Source organism: Ptiloglossa arizonensis, chromosome 1 (genome assembly GCF_051014685.1).
Source record: "Ptiloglossa arizonensis isolate GNS036 chromosome 1, iyPtiAriz1_principal, whole genome shotgun sequence".
Taxonomy (NCBI): domain Eukaryota; kingdom Metazoa; phylum Arthropoda; class Insecta; order Hymenoptera; family Colletidae; genus Ptiloglossa; species Ptiloglossa arizonensis.
In genome coordinates, this window is record NC_135048.1 from 19,056,409 (window position 1) to 19,083,260 (window position 26,852).

At 39.5% G+C, this 26,852-nt stretch overlaps 1 protein-coding gene across 3 annotated transcripts in view; it reads left to right on the forward strand.

The window, feature by feature from the left end:
• Ssh (Protein phosphatase Slingshot) overlaps positions 1-26,852 on the forward strand; it is a 149,939-nt gene that overhangs the window by 36,002 nt on the left and 87,085 nt on the right. For 2 of the 3 annotated variants that reach the window (XM_076318780.1, XM_076318790.1), the window contains one exon: positions 11,005-11,164. In XM_076318780.1, the coding sequence (XP_076174895.1) occupies positions 11,005-11,164 (160 nt within the window). Of the gene's footprint in view, positions 1-4,489; positions 4,919-11,004; positions 11,165-26,852 lie in introns of those variants that run through there. The other variant, XM_076318798.1, reaches the window with a different exon arrangement.

The following is a 26,852-nucleotide window of genomic DNA, read 5'->3' on the forward strand; positions in this document are numbered from 1 at the left end:
AGAGAGAGTCTTTCATTCTGGATTTTTAAATCGTTCGAATCCACGATTCGCTAACGGAGCTTATGTAATTTTATCAATTGTCGAAGAGAGCTTTTGGAATATTCGAGCACACGTATCGCCATGTTGGAAACTATGAGGAATTTTTCCTTGTAAACGAGATACGGAATAGAAAGGAGACTTTGCCCGTAGAAAGATTACATTTTCCGATTACAGTTACAGAAGGAAAAGCTACTTTAAAGCGTAAATTGACCCAGGATGAGTCAAACGTTTGAATTTTAAAACGTTTTCGTTTACATTCGTACTCGAGAGAATCTTTCTCTTTGTTTTTTTTTTCTATTACATTAGATCCTGCGTTTAATTCAAAATTGCTCGTCATCGAACACATTGGCTAAACGTACTTGTTTACACCGAATTGACAATGGTTTTCAACTGTCTGTATTTCTCGGTTTGAGAAGGGAATAATTGGAAAAATATATATATTGAATGATAAACGGATTGAATTGCATTTCGATCGATCGTAACACTATTAACGATCATCTCTCCAAATAAGATGCATTCGGTCAAACTTTGCTCGTCAATCGATGACAAATGCGTTAAAAGAATTCCGTTTCGACGCGTAACGTGGATAAATTAATTTCTTTCGTTTAATGGTGAATCATTGGAAAAAAAGATCTACGGATAATTTTAACCGGAATACTCAAAGAAACGCCGCGGTACATACCATGAGGTCATATTCTTGAACCTGCATAAGTGTACTCGGTATTTCTGCGGCGATCTGCCTAGGTTGTCGAGAAGCGAGATGCGTGCATGCACGAGTATGTAGTTGCATCTGCATGGATGAATCACTGGAACCGATTACTTAAATCGCCGGAAAGTACGGTCGGGTTTATCGAGAAACCGCGTGCAATTCAAGGGAATTATATCGGCGATTTGTATCTTTCTCATTTTAATTGGCTTCACCAAACATGGCAGCTGTGAGCCTCTCGAAGCATTAAACTATGTAATAGGACCAGTTTTAAGGACGTTGCTCGTCCACGGTCGAAACAATATGAAAAATACACGCGGTGAATGGAAAAATGCAACGTTCAGTTTGCCGAGAGCGAATACACAAGTATGTAAAAAAAAGAAAATAAATAACTGGACGAGTATAAAGTCGCTCAAGTAGCGATCTCCTTTACGAAAAAGAAAGTGCATCGACTCTGCTGGTCTCATCGATCCTATTCGATACGAAATGAGTTTTACTCGCGATAAGTGTTTCATAATACGCACATATTTTATACGTACGAATATATTTACGCGTTAAATAAAATTTGTTTCTTTTTCCTTTAATCGTTCCCTCGTTGAAGGAATTCAGGCCCTGTTTAATTTCGGTTGACTTTTCGCGCAAAGTTACTTCATCGAAAATAGACAGTATTTATAGAATTCGACGTACGCCTTATTCGATTTACACGGAAGGCGTCAGAATAAATTAACCGCGTAAATGCTACATTTACGAGGAAACTGTACACCGATTACCCGGCACACCGACGTGTATCGTGCAAAATTCCTTTCGAGATATGTAAATTCGAAAAGAAGAACATCGTCGATCGAGAGACGAGGATAAAAGATTTCGTATGAAATTATTTCGTTCGTTGGAGAGATTATCAATCTACAACGAACACGTTTCGTACGTTGAATCGCGAAAGTGTGTTACGGGAAGAGGAGTGCAACCGGTCGATGAAACTTTGTATTTTTACGACATTTGTTAACGAAAATGGGAACGTTGCGGGGAAATCGTTAACGACCTTCTGCTGGTGGCGATCGCCTGGTCTGTCACTTCCGGTCTACACGTCAACCGATTTACCGGAAGTTCGCGTCGATTACATCCGCGGACGTGTTATGTTACACGCTTATATTGATAAAACAAAAGGAAGGAAACTCGGAGCTGTTTTCTACGCTTGATATTTTTCGTTCCCTAGAGAAACAATTTTCGTCCCCACAATCGTCGAACGCGATTATTCGCGATTAATTTCACAACCGATCGTCCGTCCCCCGATAAAAATAAAACGATAAACTTTCGAAACGTTCACCTTTTAATTTTACAGCTTCGAACTTCGCGTTTCTTTATTCGTTTCGTTTCTTTCCTTGACATATATTTCGTTCATTTTATCGCAATACGCTTCTTCGTCCTACGAGTCTTGTACACAGATTCTTCGTTTCAAGTAATGACACTTTCTGTACATATCCATGAGAAATGGAATATTTCCCACGCAAAGATTACATCCATATCCTCCGACGATGTATCGAACTCTAACAACGACGAAAAAAAGGAAAAAAAATTTTCTCCACTTGTAGTTCTTTCTCGTTGCACACGATAAAATACGATAAAATGCAAACACGTTGCATTTAATAAGACCGTATCGATCGTTCAAAATCGAGGATACGTTCGCAAAGTGGTACGGTTGCGGATTGTCAGCCATATTTTTTAGAAAATTACACGTTGATCGCTACGCCAGTTTTCCATACCTAAGGATGTCCACGATATTTGTTCTAAACCGTAGCAAAGTGAAAAGTAATAAAAAAATTCAATAACTTGTCCACGTACATTTAACAGTATCACTTACTCGAGTAATGCTATTTAAAACTATCCAAGTATCAAAGTTCGTGTCTTGTGAACGGTTCAAAGAATCGTTGTAACTTTGGAGCGGTCACCAGTGACCACCGTGACGTTCAACGTCTTAACCGTGTCACAGGAGGGTTACCTGTATCGTGCGTTCGCGAATAAGAAAAAAGACAAAAAAAAAAAGAAAAAGACGCAACATCAGTGGAGTCGTACCGACTCGTTTATCGTTCCAAGTACTTTAACATCGTTTCCCTCCGCGTGGGAAAAAAATCGGTTGGGCAAATCTTGACCATTGAAGAGTCACTTGAGTCTCTCACGTGGCGGTAGCAAACCGTAAAATCAGACTCCCCGATGCTCGAGCATCGAGTACCGGTACGTGGCACACTTTAACGGGGTTATACGAATTGCTTTCTGCTCGTAAAGGTCTTGGTTGCACACCGATGACAATTGCAGATGCGATCTCGGATGTACATTCACCGATGTCGAGACGTTTCGCGCGACCCAGAGCCTTGCATCGTGTCAAATGACATCATCTCTATTGCCTCCATTCGTATCGGCGCGTTCAGGTAACAGATAGAACGTACGGGCTTACGATTTCAACGGTTGCTCCAATTTCACCGATTTTAATACCCGTTGTTTCCAATTTTAACGATTCCGTTCCGAATGTTCAATTCCGGTGTACTTTTGCCAAACGGTTCTATTTTCGATACACTCGAGTGAACACCTCGACGCCAGCGTTAACGACGATTGATCGACGCTGTCGGTTCAAATTTTGCAATCGAATGTACGTTCAATTCCACATTGTGCGGAGGTGTATCAATCTTGGCGAGGATTTCGCTCGTAGCATTTAGAACCGGAGTTCTGGAAACGATCGGGATTCGAAGCTGCGATCTCGACTTCGAAGTTGCAATTCGCAGCGACTCGACGAAGTTATCGAAACCTTCGTTCTTCGTTTCTTGATTTTATTCAATTCTGGTGACTATTATCAGGTTGTTTGGAAAAATCGTTTCGTTTTTTTTGTCGGTGAAAATGAGACACAATTTTCTTAAAGTGTATAAATATTTCACTAAATTATACATTCTCCATTTTGGAAAACGAAACGATTTTCCGAGCAACCCGATACAATTCCATGGATACTTAATATCGTACACGGATTCACGAATTGTGCGAGGCAGTAATTTTTCTTCATTTATCTTCCGTAACTTCGTTATTTCGTACGAAACGAAAGCTCGAAGAGCTTCTCGATCCGTGCACGATTCGATCGAAGGTCGATCGATCTTTCGGTAGCCATCGTTTCGCTGAATATCGCTGGTAGCGTATCCCGCGCTCGCCAGATTTTTCCTTTACTTCGCTGAATTACACGTATCGGGAGTTCCGGGCGTAGAAAGCAATTACAAATCTTCGTTGGCAGGTGTCCAATGCGCCGTGCCAATCGCTCAATAACCATATATTTTCTACCCAGTTGGTAACTCCACCGACGAATTTACTTTCGATCGTCTTCCTGTTTCGCGCCGCGAGCCTTCCCGCGGAACGAGAACAAAAATCGAAACGCGAGTAGCGCGTCGGGGAAATCTCGCCTCGCCGCGACACCGACTCGGATAAAAACTAACGTCGCCTTTATCGAAAACTCGGGGCTCCTTACGTTACATGGCTCCTTTCCACGAATTCCTTTGCACGGAATGCGAAAACACGCGACAGAGAGATAGAGAGGGGAGAGAGAGGAGAGAGAGAGAGAGGGAGAGAGAGAGAGAGAGAGGCCACAATCTCCACGAGGGCTAATAATACGGGCAGCAAAGGTTCGCTTCGCGAAGACGCGCCCACGCGTCGCAGTTTCGCAGTTCTAGCATGAGTCTCGAGATGATTTTAGTATCCCATCGGTCCTCGGCCTAATCGCGTGCACGAGTCGACCTCTGTTTCGCGTTGTCACACGTTCGGGAAAGCTTACCGCTCGCGGACCGAATACGCAACTACGATATTCTTAATTTTTGCAAATCGAATTCCTTACCACGGTGGTAAAACGGATTCAATCGTACCGGGAGAGATCTCGTCGAGCTTTCGATCGACCGGTCGCGCAATGAATAGTGCATTCGTCCTCTGTGCAGTGCATCGGGAAGACGTACACCGTTGGTGGTGATTTTTCTTTTTTATTCTTCTTCTTTTTTTTCTTTTTCTCTCATCGTTCGGTGCATCGTGCCGATCGTCGTTGTCGGAAGAGCTGTTCGAAGAGTGCACCATTACGGAGAAACTTGAAGAGGACACCCCTGCGACAGGGAAAGCAGGGGTACCAACCATCTGCGTGAATGGTTACGTAGACAGGTAGAAGAATGTGAAATTGTTGAAACGGTAGTTCGAGAGAGTAAGAGTTTCGGATGAATGTCACCGATCGTCGATTGTTGACAGTCGTTCGAACCGGGGAGTATTATTTATTTACTTTGTATTGCGAAAAGAGGCAAGTAAATTGCTACGAAATAGTCTTTCGTTCGGTAATATTTTTTCGTTTTTATCGGAGTACTTTATTCGAGATCGCAGGAGCGATTACGTTGAAATTATTCCGTGTCAAAGTTACAAACGCTTGTTTCAAACTTATTCTCGTTTAAAAATATATCTTACCGCCGCGAGACGATGCACAGGTTTTACGTGTACACAAAGGGAGCAATTTTTGGCCAAGTGTCGCACCGTACCTTGTACATCGTTAATTGTATTTTGACAGGTTTCGTGTCAAAATATTCGCGATAACTGTAAACTCCGTAATTTACAATCAAAGTGTAATATTAACAGAAGTAGTGCGATTTTTCGACAAATTTCATTTCTTCCCTGTTTTCTTTTTTTTTTTTTTTTTTTTTTTTTTTTTTTTAATCGCGTGTACTTCATTTTTGAAACATTCGCTTTTTATTTAAAGTCGACGAGATCCTCCTTATCGACATCGGCAACGTTTATTACACATTTTCAATTAATATTTTAATCTTTGTATCTCGATAAATTTTAAAAGTATAATTCAATTATAATTTTAAATATTGTAATTACGTTTGAAATCTTGATTCAGTCGCTGATGAGTAAACGCGAACGATTGAGAAATAGATAGTCACAGAGAATTAGAAACCGAGGTGGTAAATTGTTGCTCTGGAAAATTATACCGTAACACCGAGATTCTAGACGGAAGTATTGGGCCGTAAGGTTCGGATTATAGTCCTTTTACTTATTTACTTTCTTGCATTAATTGCCACAGATGTTTAAATAACGTTTACCAAAAGTCACGAGATTAAGATCGATTGACCGGTAGACAAATCATTTTTTTTTTTTCTTTTCCTTTCTTTTTTTAATATTCCTCCTTTTTCTTTTGAATTTTATTTTATTCGACGTTACGGCTGCTTCGGTCGCATTTGCATCGAAGAATACACTTTCGAATGACTTTTATGCTTGTTTACTGTACAACTTGGCCCGGTGAATGGCATTATTTGCCTTGGAATAACCGTAATGCGTTATTAAACGCCCGGTGTGGAGTGACGTGTACGATTCGCAGTGTGTAGGCTCGAACCTACATTTACCACAAACGAACAAAGCAAAAGCAGACGGATGAAATTTTTTCCGATGATACGTCACGTGTTACAAAATTTCTTTCATTTCGAATAAATTGGTAAGCGTTTAACCGGAAACTAACCTCGAGAAATCCTTTCGCACAGTCAACGAAAATGCGTCGATCGAGGATTCCTTCATTTTGAACCTAGAATCTTATAAATCGTGATCTTTGCTACGTAGATCTTCATTTACTGGTAAAGTACGTATATATAGTTTTCATTCATTTACAAGGAAAGGGAAACACCGATCTGACCCACTCCGATTTTGATGAACTTTCGCACAACGTTGTGTAATAACTTTACACAATTAAAGTTACGTTCGGTATAATTAGCGATATTGTGAATTGCGACATCTTTCGGAAACTTTTTTTTTTTTTTTTAAATACTTCAATTTACGATTAGAACAGCTATGTGTATTACGCAGAACGATAGTCGTATATGTATTGAGAGCATAAAAAGATTTGGAACCACGGACACGCCCACTGGTGCATCCAATGACATTGATTTATGCCACGCGAGGGGCCAATGGCTGTTCGTGTTATCCCTTCTCCTCTGTGTGCAATATACTTCTGATTGTCGCGCGACTAACACGATAGGTGGCGTTACGACAACGACGTGACGTAGGCACGAAATCATTATGCCACCGAACGTATGACGGAAACAGCGAACACTCTCCGAAACGTCTAACCTCGACGCGACGATTCTGGTAAATCGTAAAAGAAAATAATATTTGATCGAAAACATCGCAAAATTTTAAATTTACAGCGAATCATGAACGACCCAACGAACGTATTATCATTCACTGATACGTATTATTGCACTTTGAGAATTTATTCGAATAAATACCATCAATGTTTCGTACATTTTACTTAAATTGTACATATAAATGTATCACCCACATTCGACACATTGAAACGTGCAAAGTACATTAGAATATTCCAAGATAAATACAAGGAATGCAACTGTGCAGAATATGCAAAATTCTGGGTATCAAATGTACGAATGTTAAAAATATTCTCCTAAGAATAAAATAAGAATAAAATCAAAAATTAAAAATTTCGCGTTTCGTTATTTTTAACCCTTTGCGCTCGAGGCTTGTTTGCTACCAGAAACCGACGCCTCGAGAAAATCCTTCGAGTCGTAAAATTCATCTCGAATGGAACATTTTTATACACTTCGTATATGTACACGTGTTTACACTCCAGAAGAACGTAATATTTCAATTCCAATTTGAATTCAAAACCACGAAGTTTTTCCCGATCGGAAATAGTACGCTGAATTAGGTGGCGATCGAGGATCTCCTCTCGAGTCCAAAGAATTAAACTTCTAACGAAGATTGTTAACGACATCGTTAATGACATCGATGATCGTAGAACGAGTAAACTCTGGCGATATCGATGATTATTCACACGCGTTGTTCGAATATTCGAAAATCACTAATTTCGACATCTCTGTTTATACACGTTAACTATTTGTACACTGTACTCGTCCTTTTCTGGAACATTTTCATCGTGTACTCGTGAAAACCTAACATTGTAAACACGTGTTAAGAATCATTCCGTGAACTGTACATTAAAGTATCAAACGTTCCAAGTGTTTCCATAAACAATATTGAAGATTGTCGAACCACGCTCCGCAACCACCAACGTACATCGACGATGTTTCGACGATATCTAACACTCTCCTATTGCCTCGGTATATTTCGTCGATCCACAGTCACTTTTCGAGGATCGATAAGTTGTTATCGCAAAATGATATCGACCATGTGCGGATTCCTTAGGACAAGTGCCAGTTCTCGTGCAAGTAGACTGGGGAAGGTTCAGCAGCCAAAGGATGCCGAGGAGCAGGGATCAGATCGGTGAAAATGCTCTGTGAAATGAATTTGCTCCGATTTGCCAAGGGAACCGGCTGGTTAATTGCTCGAGGACACGGTGGCTGGTCCCTTATCGTGTGAAAGTAATCGTCACAGCTCTCGATAACGAAGCTTGTGAAAGAGCAAGCTGCCGAAGATAGATTTTCAGGTTTCTCTTTTCTCCGGTTACACGCGTGTAATCGCTACCCTCGTGAAAGAGAAACTTCCCATTGTATCGCGCGCGATACCGGAAGCTTACGCGTACACGAAATGCCATGTGCGTCTCGTTTCTTGGTCACTGCAATGAGAGTGCATATTTCTGCGCGTACGTGTAGCCTCATCTGGATACACGTGCGTCTTCTTCGAGTCGAGGATTTTCTTTCGCGATTGGCGGAGGTATCGCAGAGGGAATTTAGAGACTATTGTCCCTCGAACGAATCGATTTATAGTCGCTCGTTATTGTTTTGGTAATGTATCGGGTTGTTCGGAAAGTCATTTCGCTTTTTTTGGTGAAAATGAAACACGATTTTGAAAACCAATTGTACATGCAAGAACGTTAAGCCAAAATGTGTAAAGAAACGTACAGTGATGTAACTTGGTGCCTTTTTCGACTCTCGACTTGAAACTGAAAGACTTGAAGCAAAATAGTCAAACCTTTGATCGTGCAAGACGATCCTTCTATACAAGTCCTCGAAACTAACGTTAACCATTGGTTAACGACGTCCGATATGCCTGAACATTATCGTTGCATTCGTTCCAACGAACACAGTTGACGAAAATAAGAAAGATGTACATTGTTGTTTCATCATCTTATAATAACAAAAAGTGAACAATATGGCAACGTTCAAAAATTATACAGGCCCACAAAATTTTACAGGTTCAACGTTTCTATAGGCACAAGAAGAAAAACCCATACATTCTCGAGGCAGAGTAATTTGCGAACCGGTGAGAAGTGTACAGAATGTTCAATCTGTATCGGTTGGTGTTAAAGTCCTTGAACGAACAATCCAATGTGAGAATTGCGCTCGTTGAACGTATCAACGATACTCGGACAGTGTCGTACAGTTGTGACGCATAAAACGAGTCTTTAACGCTTTATAACTCCGTACGATTCTAAGATCGCGTATTCTCGGTTACACGTCTCTGTATCGTCCAAGTCCGATTTCATTCTTCGGACAATGAACGCCATTGTAGCTTCGAAGCAGCCTCGATCGAAACGTGGCACGGTGAGGAGCTGCCGAACTTCGCAAGACCAGACTCGCACTCATTCTTATTTATAGATGAAAATTTCGAGTGAAAGAACAACTCGTTGAATAAAAATTAGTATCCGTGTCGTACGAAACATTGCGCAACGAACGTGTACAAACTTCGCGAATAAATCACCGTGCCTCGGTTCCGCTTTATCTTCCGTTGGAATAAAATTTTTCCCGTCTCTGCCTACACCTTTACAGTTTTATCTTCAGACTACTGTCAAAGAGAAAGTTTACAACATGGAAGTACGCTACAGAAAAGTTGTCAGAACGAGAGGCGCGAAAGCTTTCGATTTGATAGAACGTAAAGTCACCGACGTCGTTCTACCAATAGAAAGGCTTCTTCGCGCCTCTGTAACGCATTGTCTGGCTCTCGTAAGTTTAGTGTCGTCCATTGTACACACTGAAGTGTATTAATACAGCATTTGTCGAGTTTGGACAATTCAATGCAACGCGTAGATTTAGTTATTTGTACGTACGCGAAGCAGACGTTTGTCACGGTTTGTGCTGAACTTGAATCGATCGTTTCGAATATTCTATTTTTGTAGTCCTCGCAAAGGCGAATAAAATGGAAAAGTCTCTTTAAAAATTCTGCCATTTCGTTGAATTACATTCGAGAGGGATTATAGACACGTTACTGGTACATCGTAATAATTTATTCGTTTCATTTCGGTGGAACGATGCCAATTGCAGCTATCGTAAAAACACTTTTGCACGAACAGTGTACGCATCGTTGATATATTTATCGCAACGTGCGAACAAAATTCAAACGGTATATTTAAAGAGGAACAAATGCGTCCACGAAAGTTCACGAAGTTCGTGTTTGTATTCGTTAAAAAATTTGTATTCCTCTGAAGGGTTTTCGAGATCCGTTTTGAAATACATTCGTGAGAATTTCTACAAATTCTCGGTTCGGTATTGTATTTAAGAAGGTTTCGTTTAACTTTTGGTTAAATGTTCCGTAGGAATTGGGCGTGTCGAGTTACTTAAGCAGACGAACGTTCGCGTAGAGTCGTTTAAGCAGTTGATAGGATTTTACGCACGAATTGATTCGAAGACTACTCGACGCAACGGGAAATTTAATTGATTTGCTAATTGAACTTCATTGCTTGCCGAGCATCTTTAATTGATCGAGCCAATATAGATGGACCAAACAACTTAAACATTGAGCGATCAAATGTTTTATTAGTATCTAACGCCGACATCTTCGATGAGTCATTAAAGTGAGATAAGTTGGCAATTAATATTCACTTCCGAATTAATTACCGATCTTCGTATCTCTTTACGAACGTGGAATGGATCGATGTGTTTTTCCCATTGCACGGATTCAGGCATTATAGTTTTCCGTTAATCGAAAATAATTATATTTTGGATTATCGGGGAAACGTTGAGTTATTTTACAATTGGGTGTGCACGTAAAACGACACCGTTGATCGCTAAACGTAATCCAATGATAACTAAACGTTCATTTAACGCAAAATAATACAACGTTCATTTTTATCGGTAATGTAATCGTTTATCGTCATTTTTTCTCATTTTGTAAGTCGATAGTATTTTTCTGCAATTTGTACAGTTTCGAAAATAAATATCGGGATACTGTCTCTTTTAACGCTTTGTTTCTCTTTTGTTCACTTATGTATTATTTCAGTTTAAATATTTTTGAAACGATCGAACCGATAATCGAGTTTCCACTTTACCGATACGTTTTCCTTTTTTCTGTTTCAGTCTGAGCGAATGTTACTTCGCAGGCAAGGGTGCAGCCCTAGTTCTACCCCCGAACGAAAGGGCCAGACCCTCGAGGAAGGTCTCCGCGGCAGGATGCGACATTCAACAGCATTTGCAATCTATGTTTTACCTGCTCAGACCGGAGGAAACCCTGAAAATGGTGAGTAAAAGATTCTCAGAAAATACTCCTTGGTAATTCTTGCTAAAGTGTTGATAAAAATGGAAAAGCCATAAAATTGTTACTCTGTGGGGGTACCGATAACCAATACCCGTTCATAATCATTCTACTCGCATTAAATAATAAGCAAAAGCTTGATACTCGTTAACAAAAATAGAAACGATAGATTAGATCTTCCAGCGATCCTGGTAGATTGATTTTTATTGGTAAAAATAAAATAAGTAATAAAATTCTTACTCTGTGAGGGTACCAATAACCAATACCCGTTCATAATCATTCTACTCGCATTAAATAATAAGCAAAAGCTTGATACTTGTTAAAAAGATAGAAACGATAGATTAGATCATCCAGCGATCCTGGTAGGTTGATTTTTATTGATAAAAATAAAATAAGTCATAAAATTCTTACTCTGTGGTGATACCAACAACCAATACCCGTTCGTAATCATTCTACTCGCATTAGATAATAAGCAAAAGGTTGATTTAACTACTCGTTAAAAAATAGAAACGATAGAGCAGGTCTTCCAGCGACCGGGTTGAATTTGCAATGAAAATATCCACTCTTTAACTGTATAAGGTAAAAGTGTCATAGTAATCGAATATACCGACTGTAGTTCGTCAGTCTGGAGTTTGACGAACCTGATTTTTCTCTTTGAAATCGAAGATAACTGTACTTCGAAGAAAGCATTGGATGGGTATCGATATATTACTTTCAATTACGAACGAGTAATTCTATTCGATACGTACACACTCGATACCACATTATAATTTACGTTGGTATCGGCTCGGTATCGTTCCCGTTACAAACGTAAACGTTTGAATCGATTAGATAACAGTGTTTTTTTTTTTTTTTTTCTTACGATAACATCGCTTCGTATAGGTACCGAGAGTCATGTTTGGTCAAAGCTTCGACGAGCGCAGGTGTTTCGCCAGTGACATTTATCCAAAGCAATTTTTTATATTTTTAAAAGCAGCAGTGACGACAGAGACGAGTTTTGTTCGGATATTGCTCGTTCTTTTTGTCGGTGAATACGTTCTCGGAGGTTTGCGAAGACTGGGAAAAGTGTCTTGAGAAACTAATTGGAAAAAAAAGGCGTTAAAAGCGCGAAAGAGGTGTGAAAAGAGGGGGCGAAGTTTACCAAAAAGATGTACCGGAAGGAGTAGCGAAACCCCTGAATACGATTCTGTTTCAAAGGCGAAGGTAAATTTTCTGGCGAATCTTCGCCTCGGTTTACAAAGCAAACAGAACTTTGGAGCAGATACGGAGTGTTGTACCAGAGTTCATTTCGATTCAAGAGCTTCTGGTAGTTCAGATTCGAATCATCTTGATTTTCAATAACATCGGTATTTCCTCTCGTTGTTAACGCTGCGTATAAATTCGGATTAGTATCGGTAATATTTCTTATTTCTTTTTTTTAAGATAATCCAATATACTTGTAGGAGAATTTTCGGCAGGATATCATTAACTGTTTAAATATTAGACAAGATATATATTTAAGTATTTAACTGTTAGGCAGGTATGCATCGATATTTTCTCTCGTTATTAACTCTGCGTATAAATTCTGACTGGTATGGGTAATATTTCTAATTTTTTTTTTAAGATAATCCAATATACTTGTAACAGAATTTTCGGCAGGATATTATCAACTATTTAACTATTAGACAAGATACATATTTAAGTATTACGTATTTAACTGTTAGGCAAATATGCATCGATATTTTCTCTCGTTATTAACGCTGCGTATAAATTCTGACCGGTATCGGTAATATTTCTTATTATTTTTTTTTTAAGATAGTCCAGTATACTTGTAACGGAATTTTCGGCAGGATCGGATACATATTTAGCAGTTGCGTAATCTTTAAAAAATTTCAAAAGTAGGAGAGGGGTCGGTAGAGGAAGATTTACGAAGGTCGTTAAAGGTCACGGATGTTAGGATCGTTCAAGGTTCAGAAGTCAGGGATGACATAGTATTTATAAGAGCGAGTGACGTAGTGTTTGTCAACAAGTAGTCACGCACAGATCAGGCGTGTACACTGCGCGGGTATCGATGAAGGATTCGTTGCAAAAGTATCGGTATCGATCGTTTTCAATACGTACTTTGTATTCAGTACTTCCTACACGTGTGCTACGTGCACCACATAAAGACTGCACGTGCCGTGTACTCTGCAAAGATACTGCACGCGCCGTGTGCTCTACAAAGATATTGCACGCGTCTGAAACTTGCGCGTGCTTACTCAAAAGATAGTCTCATCGTTTCCATAACGAATAAATAAATTCGTACGCGTTAGCCGAATAATAATTTTCGACTTGTGATTTATTCGTGCAATGATTTTACAACGTTAAAGAGAAACCGTCCCGATCGATCTTTCAATCGTTAACGGAAGATAAGAAAATCGATGTTCGATTTATTCGAAATTGAAAGACTAAAACCGTTAATTCGTATAATTATTTTCGGTATCTTCGTACACGGTTCGTTTCTCGCAAAAAAAAACTATTAATTAACCGACGAGGGAACAGGAGCGAAGAACCCTTACCTGCGTCGAACATCTCCGTGTAATCGAGAAATGGCCGTGACATTTTAAGTGGACGAACGAACGTTCAAGAGACCATTGTATTTGAAATGCGCAATCGATATCTCGAAACCAAGAACAGCCTGCCAATTCCGGGAACTTGAAATTGGCAGCTGCGTTTCGATCGCTGTGTTTTGGCGTTCAGTTTCGACGTGGTTTTTTGGTCGAGAGGTGCGAGATATTTTTACAATTGACGTTAACTCGCTATTTCACGATCAAGCGTACACACGTATACGCCTCGTCGTAATTTCGCATTCGTTGCGTAATAGTTTCGATGTCGTCTTTTACACTCGACGGATAGTATATTACAAGTTTCCTTGATTAAAGTGTCGGAGAAATAAATACGGCAACGAACGAATAGTACCGAAAGAATTTCTCTAATCGAATCGATCGATTCAATTGGTAACGGTAGCCGTTTGACAATCGAAAGATTCTGGTTCGAATCTCGGTAGAATTTCCAATGGTCGGAACTCGGTAGAATTTCGACGAGTCGGTGTTTGGACTCGTCTTAATCGGGAAAATCCGACCAATTTATCGATAATACTTCAGCGTAACGTGCGAGTTTTAATTTTCACCAATGGATGAAATTCGATCCTACGTGCGTATCTTATCTCTCTTGCTCTCGAGACTGTCGGTCTGGACGGTCGATGGGTTGCGCTGGAGATACATAGCCAGTGAAGTGGATGATTTCATTTTATCCAGCTTGGGAGACAATATTTTCTATAACAGAAAACTACCGTGTGTATATATATCATTCGATCGAGCTATACTCGTGCAAGTTCTGTTTTATACATTAAAGCAATCTGAGAAGTTTCTTAAAAAAAAATGTATCGAGTAATTTTCCTTTGGTCCATTTTCGAGATGGGAATGGAAATATAAATCGAAAGCGAATAAAGTTAATACTATCGTGTATATTTATATATATATATCATTCGATCGAACTATACTCGTACAAGTTCTGTTTTATATATTAAAGCAATCTGAGAAGTTTCTTTAAAAAAAAAATATATCGAGTAATTTTCCTTTGGTCCATTTTCGAGATGGAAATGGAAATATAAGTCGAAAGCGAATAAAATATTACCGTGTATATTTATATATATATCATTCGATCGAACTATACTCGTACAAGTTCTTTTTTATACATTAAAGCAATGCGAGGAGTTTCTTTAAAAAAAAGTATCGAGTAATTTTCCTTTGGTCCATTTTCGAGACAGGAATGGAAATATAAGTCGAAAGCGAACAAAGTATTCGCAAATAGGTTTTTGCGTTCTAGAAAAACTACTTTGAACATTCGTTTGGTACACGTGTACGTAAATCTCGGTTCCGTGTTTGCTGGTACAGTAATATTTCTGCTTGGTCTCGCACTTGTTAACATCGACAATGTCATGATTTGTTGTCTATTGTTTCTGGTGTCCTACTTACTATCGGTTTGAACTATTAGTCTCTATTAACTCGTTACAATGATGGGATACACTAATCGAGAATGGAGGAACTCACGCACGTGAAAACCGTGCTGATGAACGTTTTGCACGCTTTGTAACGCTAACGAGACCGGTCCTCGTGTAGGTATCTCAGTGGGACTTTAATGCCTTTGTGCACTGCTAACTGTAATTATTCGCGCGCAAAAATCACACCTTTTACGATTTCGAACACTCTTATCGCGCAATCGTCTCAAACGTTGCTTTTCAACCGTAACGAAAGAAGTTGTTCGTACCGTGTTGCTCCGCGTTAAAAATATACCCGTGTCCACTTGAACGATAACAATAAACGCGAATTGTACTCGAACGTTCGAAACGGCAATCTCGAAGAAAAACAGAGCGTTTCGTCGTTTCGAAAAAACCGTGTCCAAAGAAAAATACAATTGCGCGTCTATTAAGAGAAAGGAGAAATTATGTGTAGCAATTTTTAACGCAAAAATACAATACGAAAGTACGCAACGATAAAAGGCAATTGTAAACCATTCCAAAGGGGAAGGCAATAAATTCGCAAAATTTATTCCTTTGATAATCGATCGCACCTTTTAACGGACACAGTTTGGCAAATTGTTTCTTATCTTCTACAACGAAAAGTTAGTATTTTCTCTAACGATTGTTCGTCATCCAAGGAACTGTACTCGATAGCGTGAGCGATAGACGTCAAATGTTCGATATATTCGCTCAAGTTTTCTTATTTTTCGATCCTTGTGAAATATCGATGCGTGTGAACATTTAACGAATAACGAACACCACCCAGTGTACCGATACGTTACAGTTGACGTTTAAGTGTTCGTACAAGTTCCAACTGTTGCTCAAAGAAAAGAAGAAGAAGAAAAAATAAATAAATAAATAAAAAAAGAAGTAGTCGTGTAAAGCAGTCGTCTTAAGTTGTTTCTCGAGCGGAAGTGCTCGTTTCTCATCGGCCGCGACCTCAATGCATCGTGTTCACCGGCGACCCGCGCATGTGGGTCGCCTTTAGCCCACTTTGCGATAGTTCCAGCGACACCAGTGACTCGGATCGATCCCACGTGGAAAGTTTCAGGTCGTCGTGCGCGAGTACTGGATGCAACGGTGACAGTACATAATTTTGGAATTGGAACGCTGCTTTTCAGCGACACTTTGACGGCCGCTGTCACGTACGCGTGATTTCTCCCAGTCGGCACAGTTATCGATCGTTGTCACGTGCACGTGATTTTACCTTTTCGACCGCTGTCTCGCCCTCCGCTCGACACGTATCACCTGTATTTCATTTTACGCGTTAGAATCGCCCGTACGGTGTCACGTACACGTTCGTACCTCGTGAAATAATGTATTTATAGTATGTTATCCTACGCCTCGCTTTGATCCGCGTAAAGTCAATCGTTTCGTAGAAGCATCTCGAAAACGTTAACAAAAGGAACGTACACACGGACGAGGCATTGCTTTAAACTGTTCATTGAAACGGATATTGCGTGTACAAGTTGAAAACTTACGGCGAAAAACGTTTATGTACAAACAGATGGTCGACCGAGTATCGAAGAACGCGGAGTTGTAATCGCGTGTAATTGAAATTTGTGAAAACATAAAAGAGAAAGAGAATTAACCGAATGTAAATACCAGATTGAGATACGTCTTAATTAAACGTAGTATATTATTCGTGTATATGTATATTTTTCTTTTTCCTCAGCTCGTGAGTAATTTTCTAACGATCTCGGTGATACGGTTACAATTGAAATTGAAATTGATATTTTCGTTTCGATCGTTTCGTAAAAGTGTTCCATTGAAAATTACAAACACGGTGCAGCGGTGCACGTATTGAGAAGTTACGGTGTTATCGCCCCGTGTACATCGGAGTAGGAGAGGGTTGATCGATAAAAGCAAGTAAGATAAAGTCGTGGCGATATAACTATGACAAATTGTGAGCGAAAAGTCACGAAACGTAATTGCTCACGGTACACCGTGTACAAAATCCGCGGCATACCTTTGCGACGGGCTTATAATTAGTTATAGTCCAGTTAGGCATCACGGTTTCATCTTGATTATCAATTCGAGCGTCGTTAATTAGCGCAATTAATAGAACGGTGCTCGACTAATGCCGACTCAACAAATTAAACAAATGTCAATTATGAAAGTATGTTGTGGTAATTGTTTAATATGCCCGCTTTGCGAAAATTAATTGGGGGATCGCGATACCGAAGAATTCGAGCGAATTACCTAAGCGAATGTTAAGAAACGAAGAAGAATTGTATTACGCTAATATTTTCAACGCGTTCACTGTCGAGCGATATCTGGGTCGTTGTCGATATTTCTGAAAATTATTGCGCAAAGTTCGATCGGGCTCGTACGATTCTACCACGAATATCCTCTTACTCTTGTCCGTGGAAATCCGAAAACAATTCCAAACCGTGCGATCGGTACGTAATTAAAATATATAGACGTTTGTTCGATCTTCAAATTTGCATACAACCACTCGGACGTTTTATTTATCGTGTAAACACCAGGTTGAACACTCGATGCTTCGCCGATATGTACTTATTACTTCGCGGTGTTCCCGATGACATTAATTTGTTATTCGCGAGTTCGCGACCGGTACCGTTTATTTATGGTAAACGTTTCGGGGAAGTGTCGCGTGTTCGAAGTGTAGTAGGTCACCGATGACCGATTCGGCCCGAACGAAACAGTGCAGCGACGATCACCGATACTCGCCTCAGTCCTTAACGCGTTAATAAATCTTCAACTTGCGCTCGGTTCGTCGAGGTTTTCCAACCGTTCTGTACACCGTAACCGTTGTCGTGAACATCCAAGTATACGAGTCGCTCGTAAAAACGTCTCCTTCGAAATTTTCAACCCGGTGGACGATTCAGAAGCGTTCGTTGCATTAGCATTTTCGCGAAAGTCGCAGGTAGAAGTTAAAAGGTAGAAGTCGAGGTGTCGAGTTGCGAATTAGTTGCTGCAATTAACACCTTTACGAGGGTAACACGGTAGAATACTTGTGGTCGTCTCGAGTACTTACACGGCTCGTTCTCCAACCCTAAGTTTAAGAATTCGATGAAAACCTGTCGAAAGGCACAAAAAGATTTCCTTCCTACGACTCTGTAGCGAGTTGCTTCACAAGGTTGAAATATTCGGTTGGAAAGTAATTTCGTTTTTTTTTTTTTTTTTTTTTTTTTGGTGAAAATGAAACACGATTTTTCTAGAGCGCGTGAACATTTTATTAAATTACATATTCTCCATTTTGGAGAACGAAATTACTCTTTCAACGACCCAATGATTCTGTAACTGTTGTCTCGCAATGGTTCAGCTTTCGTTGACTCGAACACGATTTTAATCGTTGGACACTCGAGGTGGCATTTCTGTGCGATAAGGAGACGATCGTGTGTCAAATGAATGCATTCTTTACGGCGTGTTCATCCAAAATGGTGTTTCTACAATTTTTCAGACCGCGCCAAGTGTATATATAATAGGTTGCTCGATAAGTTTCGTCGTTCGATGAGAAACGGAGGTATTAGGTTCGTCGTTTTATTTTTTTAAAGACGATACTACTGTTCGATGAAGAAGGAAATATTCAGGATGTATTAGTAGGGAATATTCTATCGATATTTAATCACGCATTCGTGAAGAATTCACAATAAACGGTATAAAAATAAAGAAGATTTTATCGCGAGTCGACTTAAGATTGTAAATTCTATTTTACATAATTAAACGTAGGATAATTTAAACGCAGACCGTTTAAATAAGAATAGTTGCATAGTTTTCTACACAACCAACTTCGTTGTTTACGGATGTATAATTGTCGAAAGAATACACGATTTCGTTTCTTCGAACAGTTTTGTATATATCCGAATAAATACAATGGAATCGTGTATTCACTTTTTATAGAGGATGAAGAGATGAATTCAATGATCCGTAACAGCGGTCTATTCCGATCGTTTAATCCCATTTACACAAAGTTTATTCAGAAGCTCAACAGGTGCTCAAAATGAAGCCCATCGGCAGCGATCAAGAACCGAAGCTCTCTAATCCATTATCTGTAGTGGTTTTCTACTTATCTCGTAATCTTACGCTTCGCGTTCTGTAACGTTGTAGATCTTTCATGGTAAACAATATTTTTGATTTTCTTCCACGAATAAAAGTCGCAATGGAGCGAAACGAGTCGTTAAATTCACCTCGTTGTCCTATACAAAGGCACGGAAGAAAAATATGTAATTTTAATTACGACGCTTAAAAGAAGCATTTATTCGATTTTGAAATTTAAAAAGAAAAAAAAAACGAGGAAAATTGTTTTCCTATCGCTGTGTTTAGCCCTTACATCGGTATATATTCAATCGTTTTCACTTGTGTAGCCTGAGTATGAAAAATGGACGACGAAAGAAAGGTTGTTAAATTTTCCTTCGCGAATTCTTCTTTTTCTTCGGTAGTGAAATATTTGTGTACACAGTCTTTGGTACACGTTCAAAAAAATAAATCGAAAGCGCGATACGAAGTTTTCGTACATTCCTTTCGAACGGAATGTTTACTCGCGGTTTTTTCTCGGGTACTGAAATATTTTCGAACAAGCGTAATCATTCGATTGTCCGAACCGAGCGTTCGTAAACCGCGATCGCTTCGAAAGGTCGAGGTTACGCTGTAATAATAATAATAATAAAAAAAAAAGAAAAAAGCGAATTGGAGTTCGAGTCTCGGTTTTTCTTTTCCTCGCTGCAGTTGATGCCAACGTTGGTTAGCATTTTTAATACAAGAATGCAGCTCGAGAATGTGGTACTAAAAGTAGACCGGTACAGAAAAACACGGTTCAAGTGGTGCGAAAGCTCGAGCGCCGAGATGTCCCTGACACAGGTCTGCTTCAGCAGGGATGCAAACTGGCCTTTAGAAAAGTAAGCTTCGACGAACCTCGACCCAGTTCAAACTCGTTATGCACGGTGACGAGGAGTAGGAAGGGCGATTTCTGCGGCCCGTCTGCTGTGTTTCAATAATAACTTCTGATTGCTACGTTAACGGAGGTCCGGGATACCCTGGAAACGAACCACCAAACGATAGAATCGTTTCTCATCGTGGTAGCGTTCACTACGTGCGCGCGAAACACGAAACAACGATTGGAACGATACGATTAGGCACGGTACTCGAGACGTTCGATGACAAAGTACTCGATACGAATTATCGAAAGGTAATCCGTATCAATTCTCGGTAACGGTACTCTACTGACGGATACCTGTTCGAAGATCAAATTTATATGTACCGAGTACGGTGTCGCGATTAAAGTACGAATCTTCGTGGTTCTCGAAAGTGCATAAGAGTGCAATCTCGCCTAACTTAAATTTAATGGTACCTTTCGGGGAACGTTGAATGGGTATTTCGTGGAAGTAAGAAATGTATTTGTTTCGAAAGAATACCGAACGTTGATTCTGTTAGATATTGTTCGATGGTAGGTTATAGTTTAAGGTATTATAGTATTCTCATCGATAGTTCATTTAGTATTCGAAAACGTTGCATTTGGTATCTAATTCGAAGTGTCCTCAAAACGAAGTTAGTTTTTCATTAGTTTTGAAAGAAATCGAACGTTGATTCTGTTAGATATTGTTCGATGGTAGGTTATAATTTACGGTATTATTCTCATCGATAGTTCATTTAGTATTCGAAAACGTTGCATTTGGTATCTAATTCGAAGTGTCCTCAAAATCGAAATGTCCTCAAAACGAAGTTAGTTTTTCCTCAAATGTCCAATTAAATTTGGCGCTCGTTTGTAACATCTTTTCGAGCTTGTAATTTAAAATACGAAGTATCTCGCGATTGGACAATTCTAACCGGTTCTCCGCCGAGGTATTTTTCAGCGGCCACTCTAAAACGTGCAACGTATTTTTTTCGTTTCACTTTTTAAACATACGAGGCCAATTATGAGAATGTAATTAAAAATTTCTCCTCCGAATTTCATTCTTCCTCTCTTTCATTCGCTCGTTAGTGTATCGGTTATTAAGCATGGTTTCGCCTGTTTATTCGGCGAGTATGTTGCCCGAGTTGACTCGGGCGCGACGGTTAAGTGGTTAAGTGGCAGTCAAGACTTTGAGTTTCCTGTCAGAAGAAGCAAGACTTGGATTGTGAACCAACGTTCCTTTCAAACTTCGTGAAAAATTCGAAAATACGAACGTTTGGTGTTTCGTTGATTCATTTACGCGTGCACGTCGGGGGTGAGAAATCTTTTGGAATTGGAAGGTCTAACACACGCTTCGTCTACGGTCGATTGCTAATTTATTGCAAAGAAAAACTTCATCTAGATATAAATTAATACTTTAACAGTTCATCGGTCCACGGTCCACCGGTCTGGGCAGTTTCGACTCGTTGAATATCGCTCGCTCGACGGAACTGTAATCTTTTCTAAAATTGCAAAACGTAGATACGTCGCAGAAATAGTATGGTCGTTCGAGAAACGAGGCAAAATTTTTCACGAAAATCTGATCGATTTCCCCGCACATTCGAGCTACATTCGGGCTTCCAAACGCGGGCTGTGAACCCGTGATTGTCCTTTTACTCCGCTTTCTTTTCCCGCGTTTCGTCCGTGCACCAAATAAGAGAAAAGACGACACGTTAATCATAGAACAATGGACAGATCGATAAGGAGCGGTTAACTTTTTAACATCGCGCTTTAACCTTTTCACCGTTGAATCGATTAATGGTAGGAAAAGCCTCAGTGCTTGATTTCACAGTTTACTTTGTAACGTTTACACGTATAAATAACCACGCGTTAGAATCGAACAAAGGAGTAAACGGTAATTCAAAATTTCGTGCATTTCGTTCTTTACTTTGACTCGACTACCTAAATCTAGAAGGTCGAAAATTAGGGTTTCGGCCCTAATCGACGGGAAGAAACCTCTATGCTCGATTCCACAACTTTGCAACAATTATACGTATAAATAACCACGCGTTATAATCGAACAAAGGAGTGAACTGTAATTCAAAATTTCGTGCATTTCGTACTTCGCTTTGACTCGACTACCTAAATCTAGAACTAAGTCTAGAAGGTCAAAAATTAGAGTTTCGGCTCTAATCGGCGAGAAGAAGCCTCTGTGCTCGATTCCACAACTTTGTAACAATTATACGTACAAACAACCACGCGTTAAAATCATACAAACGAGCAAACAACACCACGGAAACAATACCACCCGGTTGTTTCACCTTAACCGGCGTCTCTGAATCGAGAATAATATTCTTATCCGCGCGACTCGAATACGCTCTCGGTTCGAAAATAACTTCTCGATCGTAATTAACGAAAATAAACCCCTCTCGAGGAACGTGCATATAATTTCTAAACGGAGAAGATACGTACGTGACTGATAAAATATACAAAGAGGTCGCGGCGAACACCTCGGTACAACCACAGGTCCCCCCTCCTCTCCCCCTCTCCCAGCCCATCGTCGTCGTCATCGTCGTCGTCATCGTCGTCGTCGTCGTCGTCGTCGTCGTCGTCGTCGTCGTCGTCGTCTCCGATGTAGGTAGAAGATATAAGTCTGTCCTATTTCGCCCGTAATCCTGACACCCACGAACCAGGCCAGTTGTCGCGGACGAAATACGAAGAATAATTTTAGACGGGACACCGCGTTTATTGCAAGCGAAATATGGTATTATAATTCTGGACGGGACACGCGTTAAAGCTGTCGGGATTCCTCTGTAAGCCGGTCTGGGACGAGAAACTGGTCCCTACAAGGACAACGAGGTAAGGGGGACGTACGATTCGCTACAGGTCGTTTCGTCGACTGCTTTTCAGCAGGGCCCGTTACTTTTTACGCTCGCACTTAAAAGCACGCATGCAACTTGCCCTCCAGCCGAGCCTTTTACGCGGAAAGTGTCAGTGACCCGACCGACCATTAACCCGTTCGCTTGCCCACTTCCGGTGCTTTATGTGCCGCCGCGAGTTTCGTTTATTTGCCCGGAATCGTGATTTTTCGGTGCTCGCGGACAACTTCGACAATTACACTGTTTCACGACCGATCATCGACACGCGAGCTTCCGTATACAACGAACGCGTTTATCTCCTAGATAGACTCCGATCGCGAGTAGATCAATTTCACGATCGCGCGTTCGATTGTTCGAAGGACGCTGTTAAAAAATTTCACCGTTCGAATCAATCGGCCGATCATCGATATCGATCCGTTGGGAGGATCGCCGATCGAATTGATCGCGAATCGCTCGCGGGTGATCAATAATTAGATCTTGTGTTCTCGCGCGCGAGAGTCGAATTAACGATCGATTCTTCCGGTCAGGAATCGAAGGGATCGAGAATTTCTTTCTTATATATTTTCAACGTGCAACCGTCTTGGAACGTACTATTCGTGAGAAATTTGCTTCGGCGGTTTTAAGAAACAACGAAGTTGTACAAGTTCGAGTACTTTGTTTATTTAGATAACTTATCTACCTGTGACTCACGAGTAAAAGTTTCTCTATGCTAAACGTTGTCCGTTATCTGGATGAAAGCACGGCCAAGTTTATTATTTTCCGGGAGAATTTTCAAATAATTTTTTTGGGAGATTTATATATATATATATATATATATATATATATATTTGTATAATTATTGTATCGCATTTTCTCTAATCGTTATGTCGAATTTGTCGGTAATACAATAATTTGAATATTTGAAGAGGAAATTTTCAATTTTTTTTTTTAAATTAAATTCAACGAAGATCAACCGTTAATTCGATCGACGACGGTTCAGTTAGTGGTATATCGGTTCAATTTGTGTCGGTGTAACATTATTTACACTGCAGCGATATCCGCGATCGAATCAACGCGAAATCGTTGAATAGTGATTTTATACATCGATTACGGATCGTATTAGTTGAGCACGGAAGTTTGTAAAATTTTCTCATAGGAAATTAGAATCCTGACAAGTTTTGTAACAAACGGTCTTATTCCGTTATATGCTTACCGTTATTGTCGATGACCTTTTGCTGTCTTCTCAAGGGGTTTGCAATTCTGCCGTTGTAAAATTGTTGTTGCTCAATATTTGTGCAATGTATTAAATGTGCGGACCCTGTCCGCACATTTTACTTCTCTTATAGAATTATTAATAAATATTTAGATCGAAATACATTCGTGCACGAACAAATGTAAATTAACATTCTTCTTTTCCGTCTCTTTTTTTTCTCTTCAATTGAAATTTTCATTTCATTGCTGTCAATATATTTCTCGTTAACAGCATCCGGTAAAAAATTAAAAAAAAAAATATATTCCACACTTTAAAACATCTTCAACATCACAGTCGAGCGTTTGAATAATTTTGAATAAATTTTTATCCAGGTAGTATAAAACATTTTTGTTCGAATAATTTATTCAAATAATCCGACAGTGTCGGTTGGTAACGAGTAAGGTTTTATCTGTATAAATTTTTTTTTTTTTTCGAGGAAAAGAAATAAACGTTATTCGTTATTTTCCGAAGGAGATGACTCCAAAATGGTCATTTCGGAATGATATTATGTTCCGAAGCATTCGGTCAGCTTGGTTCGGGAATTTTTTATGCAAAGAGGAAATCAATGTGTTCGAAGTTGCCCGATAGAAATTCTATCGAACATTTATAGAATTACAAAAACTGCCGGCCGATGTTTGCGATCACTCGCTAATAAAAATTAATTATGATTCAACGAATCACGCAGCTGTGATCCTATATGTTAATGACTATTGCTCGAAGTTAATCGATTCAATTTCACGCAGATTCCAAACTGTTATTAAACTAGAATTCTTATCGACGTTATACAGTGCGTTCCGTAAATTAATTTCATGCCGCGATTAGCCGCCATTTCGATACGATGCAACGCAGATGCATTGTTTCGGCTCTGGAATAATATAATTGGTTAATTACAAGCTAATAAATGTATGCACGCTGTATATCAAAGTTACGTTATAACTAATTACGTTATTATATATATATATATACGTGTACGAGGAGGTTAAAATTTTTTTTATTCAGAAGAGTCGCTTGTTTCCTAGTTACTCGAATAATTTCCATTGTTGTTTGTCGAAGGTTAGAATTGATTGCTATCGTTAAGTTGTGTCGTTAGAGTCATCGTTCGGAGTATAGATCGCATCGAGGACAATGGAAGATCAAAATCAAACCTGTTTCCGTGTGAAAAATCGTTGTTAACGTTTTCTTCTTTTTCGTACGCATTTTACGCGTCTTCGTAACGTTTACGCGTTCACAAGTAAACTTATTTATATTTATCAAACGCATTCGTTCACTGGACTGTATTTTCCGAGCAAAACTGTTCGACCGTCTGTTGTGAAAAATATGATAAACATTCGTTACGGATAATGTTCGTATTTGTGGTAGATAGTACACGAAAGAACGAGTATCCGAGATTGTGTGTAAGCGGTGTTTGATCAGATCTAACGCGCGTTAATATTTGAAGTTTACTGTACAAATGTTGTTACTCGATTGCTTAGCGACGCGAGTATTTTGCAAAACGTCGACAATGAATTGTTCCTATTGGCGAAATGAATGAAGCGTCAAATAACGGGTAAAATTGCTATCCACGCTGTTTAGAAGACACACATGAAATTCAACGTGTTCAATTCGCCACGAGTGAAAGGACCAGGTTCTTTGAAATACGTCTTGTGTCTCGCGAATCTGTGTCGAATTGTGCCACGTTTCGTCGAGTTTTGTAAATTTCTACTTGAATTCCAGTTCGAGTTCTGATCAAGTTTCTCGAAAGTGAAACGAAATCGTTGCAACGTTTCATCGACATCTCTGACAATTTGTATTCAGTTCCGATGAATTTCGTACGGTCGAACAACGTATTATACACATCGAGTTGCTGTTGATTTTTATCGAGTTGTTATTAATCATCGAAGATTCCTTTTTATTCGTAATTGATCAAAAGTGGTGTACGTAAATGCTTCCACGGTTACAATTGAGTCCTTTTGAATTGTTCGATTATCGGTGTTACTCTTAATTATTCTCGAGACCGTTCGAGTCGAGTTATATTTTGCTCGGTTCTGTTACACGCTGCAGCCGATACAGTAGCAAAGAACAAGTTTCGCCGGCTGGAAAGTGTACTTCTGTGGTTACAGATCTTCCTCCCCGTTCGCTACACGAAACTATCGCGATAAATTATCTTCGCCCACGCGTCTGCTGCTTTTCCGGGGTTTTGTAAGGTCAGAATCACCGATAAAGCTAAGGAAACGTCGATATTCCTAGCCATCGTTTCGAGTCGAAACGGATGTTTAACACCGCTTGGAAAATATTCGTTCACGGTCTTCGATTATTTAACAGATCACGGAAAGCGAGCGTAAAAACATTCTCTTATTCTTGAGCGATGATTTATCCGAACAATTTCAACAATCTACTGGGTTCTTCGGAAAGTGATTTCGTTTTCCAAAATGGAGAATGTATAATTTAAGAAAATGTTTATACATTCTAAAAAAATTGTGTTTCATTTTCACGAAAAAAACGAAACGACTTTCCGAATAACTCAATATATACACCCTTGATTGTTATCTTGTAGGATAATCACGTCTTCGATATTACTATCTACGTATTTTGAATAAAATGAAAAAGTCCGTGTAAAAAAATAATCGAAAGATTTCTCACTTAAAGAATAATTTCTGTAAAAATTAGCTAATAGTTAATTGTCATCTTGTAGAATAATCACGTTTTCGATA